The sequence below is a fragment of the Corapipo altera genome, unplaced genomic scaffold (assembly GCF_003945725.1).
Source record: "Corapipo altera isolate COAL_440 unplaced genomic scaffold, ASM394572v1 56, whole genome shotgun sequence".
NCBI lineage: Eukaryota > Metazoa > Chordata > Aves > Passeriformes > Pipridae > Corapipo > Corapipo altera.
Genome location: NW_020884896.1, coordinates 3909783 through 3915782, shown reverse-complemented (window position 1 = coordinate 3915782; position 6000 = coordinate 3909783). Strand labels below are relative to the sequence as shown.

General features: G+C 35.3%; 1 protein-coding gene across 1 annotated transcript in view; it reads right to left on the bottom strand.

Annotated features, from left to right (window-relative positions):
• Window positions 1-1300: 1300 nt before the first annotated feature.
• Window positions 1301-6000, bottom strand: part of LOC113949537 (heparan sulfate glucosamine 3-O-sulfotransferase 1-like) — a 45483-nt gene continuing 40783 nt past the window's right edge. Inside the window, exon 2 of the mRNA XM_027648277.1 lies at window positions 1301-3120. Within this exon, the coding sequence (XP_027504078.1) occupies window positions 2073-3002 (930 nt within the window). The 5' untranslated portion in view covers window positions 3003-3120 and the 3' untranslated portion in view covers window positions 1301-2072. The remainder of the gene's footprint in view (window positions 3121-6000) is intronic.

Here is a 6000-nt window from a genome sequence, read left to right as displayed (position 1 = left end):
TTAACCTGTACAACTGTAATTATTACAGTTTACCTACTCAATGTCCTTGTAGAGATGGTAGAAGACCAGCATAAACAACCCCTTCTTTGGCTAATTTGAAACAAATATATTCATATTTTCACAGAGTCCCATTGACATTGTACTTCTTAGTGCCCACATCTGATCAATATTAATGATTAAGAAGCCACAATCTCAGAAAAAGTGGCAGAAATAAAAAACAATTTGGGCCTCTGTAGAAATCAAAGATGTAGTAAACAATTATACTCCGGACAGGTAATTTCAGATATTAATTATATGCTAATGAAAATAATTTTCTCTCATATATACATATACAAGTAGTGGAACAGATAAATAATAATATTTATTATATTTTTTTAACACTTTACATTTATTGAGGAAATATTGATGAAGGTTGTTTCCACATACTCTGAGTTGATTCTGATTCTGTCCAGCTTCAGTGGAATACTACTACCTGCCTACTATCTAAGTAGCCCAGTCATAAAGTATTAGAAGCCCAAAAATTAGCGCTGCAATACATACCTTTCAGCCTGTGAAGTGGAAGACTGAACCCCATGCTAGGAAGAGACACTCCTGCAGGCTGAGCAGTGACAGAGGGGACACAGAGGCAGGACCCTCCCCAGGGCTGGGTGGAGTTTGGTGCTGCAGTGCTGGGTGGGCCCACACCACTGCAGCTCACCAGTGCTCCGGGCTTGAGAGGCTGGCACCTGATGAGTGCTGCTTATACCAGGGGGTGCACCAGGGTGTCTGGATTGCAAGGTACAATGGCAAACAAGCATATCTGCATCTGTAGGTCTATCTGGCAGCAAATTTAACATTTCAAGTCGATTTTTTTTCTTTGGTATTGATAATAAAATGTTTACAAGAAAAAGTAGAAAAGACCAGCACAATACCGTAACAAAAAAATAGAATCCTAATGCAGGGCTATAGACAGATGTGGTTCTTATATATAATCTGAGTACGTCATACTGAGGGTATTGAACATTGTCTGAGATATATAACTTAACAAGGTGTTATTTTGAGAGTATTCCATGATCTGCATTAGAAATGGCAAAATAAAAACTACCCCATGCTCCAGGGGGCAAACAAATAATTAATATTTTTAACAAGAATCAATGTGCCAATGGACATATATAAACTAATGCCAGGAGAGCAATAGAATAACTAGTCACAGAATGCAAACATAATTAATATGGTAGTACTAACTAAGAACCTTTCCATTCAAGAGCAAAGTGACAAAACTGATATAATCAAATATTTGTACAGCTGTTGATACTAATAATTTTTATGCCTTTTTTTTTTTTTAGTGTATAAAGTATCACTGTAAATTGAGGCTGCCTGGGATATTTTAATTTCTTTACATTCAGAACTCTCACTTTAATCTTCTTTGAACCGTTCATGCTCTTACTGTGGAGAATTTTTTGCAAACCCAGGATAGTAAGAGTGTGGTTTAATAGTTTAGTATTAATGATATACAGACAGGTAGCTTCTAGTTCACCTATTCAAAATTACAGGTGAAGGAGATTCCTTTTATTATTTGTTGATTAAGTACTTCAGCATTTTAAAGAGGATGAATGATTTATTGGAGCCACTATATATGCCCCTGTTTTAACATACAATTTTAGCTTATTTTATGAAAATTCTAGAAATCAACACCACTATCGTTGTGTGGGATATAAAAAAATTATAACAACGAAAAATACAGAACAGTTAGAATAATACCATTTCAAATATTTACATCTTTTACAGTTAGAAGCATTTTTCCAAAACAGCACAAATCTTGTAGATACACATCTGTCCTAAGTTTGCTGAAGTTAATGTATTTGCATGATGAAAGAAAGATCAGAATATGACTCACAGTAATCATACAAATACATAAAACTTATTTTTCCCAACATAAAGAGTTCCATTTCAATGAATTAACAGATGTGTTATTCCAATGAAGCATATAACCAGTATGTTAATTTTCATAATACGGGTCTTTACAGTTTATAAAGATATGTTTGAAAGAGTTTGTTTCAGTCCCTTTTTAAGGAACATCGACTCCAAATGTATTAATGCCAGTCAAAGGAATGATTAACCATTCTGTAAAATTTTGCATTGTGCTCTCTGAAGTAAGAATACAGTTGCTCTAAAACAGTGCTGTTAACAAGAGGATGGGGACGTCCTTTGGATTCATGTAAACATCTCTCCCTCCCATCACTTCTAATGCAGTAGAATCCCTTGGTTTGGTTAAAATAAAAATTAGAAGACAGAATTCGGGAAGGAAGATTTAGAAATCTTTCAACTTTTTGTAATTCGGGAAGAGGGTCCTTGATTAAAGTGTTGCCATCCACTATATGAATCTGATTCAAACTGAAATGCTTAAGCCACTTTTCCATATGAACATCATATAGACTTCTCTGAATAGCTTTGTATTTGGTATTAAGCACTCCATTCTTAATAACAATATCTTCAAAAAGCTGAACAGGCTTGTGGCTTTCTACTCTGTTGTAATATACTTGGGTATAGTCAGATATAACTCTCTCAGTGGGATCTCTTAGAATGAGCAGCAGTTTAATGGAGCTATTCATGTCATGAATTCTTCCTGGAGCCTGTGGTGATGTAAAATAGCCTGGTGTTTTCTCAATTGTTATTTGATTTCCATAAGAAAATGGCATCAGATTTCTATACCAGTCTATTCCTTTCACATAATTTTCATCCCAGTCAAAGAAGTGGACTTCTGTAGCTGCTACCACAATATTAGGATGAATATCCAACATTTCCAGCAAAGCCCTTGTCCCTCCTTTACGAACTCCTATGATGATTGTCTGAGGTATTTGTCGGCTTGTGCCAGGAGGTCTCACCTGTGCTGAATAGTGTTCACTTTTATTGCTGAATAATCCTACTTGTGACTTCAGTGTTTCCAACAGTGCCCCATTCTCAACAGGAGCACCCCGAGCATGAGTCAGCAGAAGATAAGCTGACACTAGTAGGAAGGCCATGTGGAGAGGAATAATTATTTCAAGATAATGTTATGCTTACTAATGAAAGAACAGGTAAGTCCCCTCTTGAGATGGTTGGCAGAACCCGTGGTAAGCACACAGCAAGTTTCTGAAGCATCTACAAAATAAAATAAGACAAGTCAGTATTTCCAAACCCATCATCAGCTGAAAATTCAACTCACAATTCAATTAATGAATCTGATTTGTGATCCCAACCAAAAATTTATAGTGAAGTTATTTGCTTTCCCTGATTTCATTTCAGGAGGACAAGAAGAACCCCACGTGTTCTTTTTTCCCCTTACCCGTGGGTGACCAATGATGGATACTAACCATTCAACAGCTTTGATTTCCTTTAAGCAGAAGATTAGAATTGTTTATCTGATTTTAAATTCCTGACCAGTAGTTGCTTGCTTTGATTTTCCTGATTACCTTCCATTTATACACATAGTTCTCTTTTTATAAATACCATACCCACTATGATATTAAAAATAATTCCAAAGTATGCTGGAATGTCAATGCCTTTCCTCAAATTACCTGCTAGATTAGTATATCCTAATCTAACTAACAGATCTGGATGGTTGTGCAACCATTTGGGTTCTAGTGAGATAAGAATAATATGAAAAAAGTTCTGTTTACTTAGACACAGAAAACAAAACCCAGGTATAGGCAAAATTTTGAAATCTGAGATCTTTAGAGCAGAAAAGCAAGAATAAAGTGACTGAGTTGGATCAACCTTGGAAAAAAATAAATGAGATGGTGCATTCTTTTCAACTATCCAAGTGTTGTGATGCACAGTCACGTTAAGTGTTGGGGAAATCTTGGCAAATATCAGGTAATATTCTGCAGTTACTCCAAAACTCCTTCCATATAAGAGTCAATTGGATGCTTTCTGGGCACTTAAAAATGTCTGAAGGGAATCAAGTCTGTTCGAAGTTGAGTAACTTCTTTTACTTAATCCACATAGCATATGATCATTTTAAGAAGTGGTGAACGTTAAATATCTTCAAATTTGTAAAAGCTTTAGGCTTGCAGGTATGTGCCCATGCAAATATAAGTGAAAGAAAATGTCTCTGTAACTTGATTTGCTGACATTTGAAATCTTTTGTATATCCTGTATATATTATTTGAAAGAGGTTGCTTACAGATCTGCCATCACAACGAGAATAAAAAATTCAGATCAATGCAACACTTCACGGGAACCACTGTTCTTGGATTGCCAGTTTCTATGTCTGAAAATCTTACAGGACAAATGCTCATTGAAAGGATTCTTTGGCTTCATTCCATTTCTGAGCAATTACAGGATTTTAAGACTTGTAGGTTAGATTACATCTTAACTTGTTTTGTTTATCAGTGTAGAGTGTGGAAACAAGCTTTTTCATACAGTGAAGCAGCAGTCATTTAAAAAACAATAACCATTTTTGAAATCTATTTGAATTATTGTTCATATTTTAAAGTAGTCTCAGAACTGCTACAACTTCAGCTCCTTCTTCAGTTTCACTGTCAGTTAAGTCTTTCTTTTTCTGAATATATTGGTCACAGTAGTCTGTCTCTTAGAAACAAGCTTAGAAAACACAGTCAATTCCCATTTGTCATGGCCCTGAGAAACATTCAATATTTCTATTTAAAAATTGTTTACTTTGAGGCTTACTTTACAGACTTAAAGATTTTAAATTTTTGATAATAACAGTCTAGGCAATGCAGCAGATTCATTAAATCTATTTTCTAAATCTTATTAAAACCTACTCCAGCTTCTTGGGTATCTAGGGAATGACTCTTGTTAGCCTCAATGAGTGCTAAACTCACAGATAGATAGCAAACATTAACCCAAAAATTGTCATTTAAAAAATAAACTATTACCTTTAGTGAGGAAATCTGTGGAGAGGATTCCCTGTTGTGCCCAAGCAAGACCTAAAGGGCAACTGCTTCTTCAAAAAGAGCGCAGTTTCAACTAGCAAAAGTGTGTAAACACACAACTACTAAATATTGGAAAAGTCCAAGTACAAATTGGCTTTGTAATGCCAGACTGTAGAAAATACTGTTCTCCTTTACCAACTGGAATGGAAGTTTCATTTTAAAGACCACAAGTTTTTTACTAAGAACTGCACATGGAAGTTCTATTTGAAGTTCTCAAGAGCAGAGAATGTAAGCATTTCTAGCAATTAGAGGAAGGAAGAACAGGTATGTTTATACCAAGACCATTTGTACTCACTATTCTTTTAGATGACAGATTTGGGCAATAGCAAGCATGCTCTTTGGTGCTGTGAGGAATTAAAATACATTCTGCTATAATGGGAGCTAGGGTTGGTTTTGAAAAGCTGAAATTTCATGTACAGCATGAAATATGACGCATCACACCCCGGATGACTCCAGAAATGCTGGCCTTCAAACAAGTGACTCTGCTTTAATAATTTCAAGCCAAATTTTTGAGCAGTTCAGTCTGAGTAATAGTAGAGCTATACATAAGATGGTCTCTGAAGTAGCAACATATGGCAGCACAGCTGCTTTCCAGAATTGTGATGCCACTAGAGTGGGATTTTGGAGTGAGGGGCAAGGGAGCAGTTAATCTTTCTTTTAACCTGTTCTGAAATCCCAGTGTCAATTTACATTCCAATCATTGTCAGGTTTAAATTAAGATTATTTCAGGAGGATTGAGAAAATGTTTTTGTAATCACCTTACCATTTTTTCAATGTACCTCATTTATGCTAATACAGCACATTATACATTACAAATGCATGTACACCTGTATATAACGTTTTGAACTAAGGCAATACTAGCCTGAAAGTCTGCCAAGGAAGGAATGACTTGCAAATACCAAGGTGGAGACATACAGTTCATTATCTGATTTAAATTCCAGAACTATTCTATCTTGAAACAATTTCATGAACTGATTCTTGCAGGTATTTTAGGCAACTTTATTTAAACAGAAAGAAAACTTTTTTAGAGTATTTGATAATAAGTATTCTTGAGACTACCTATTAAGTAAAGGTTAAGAGTTTA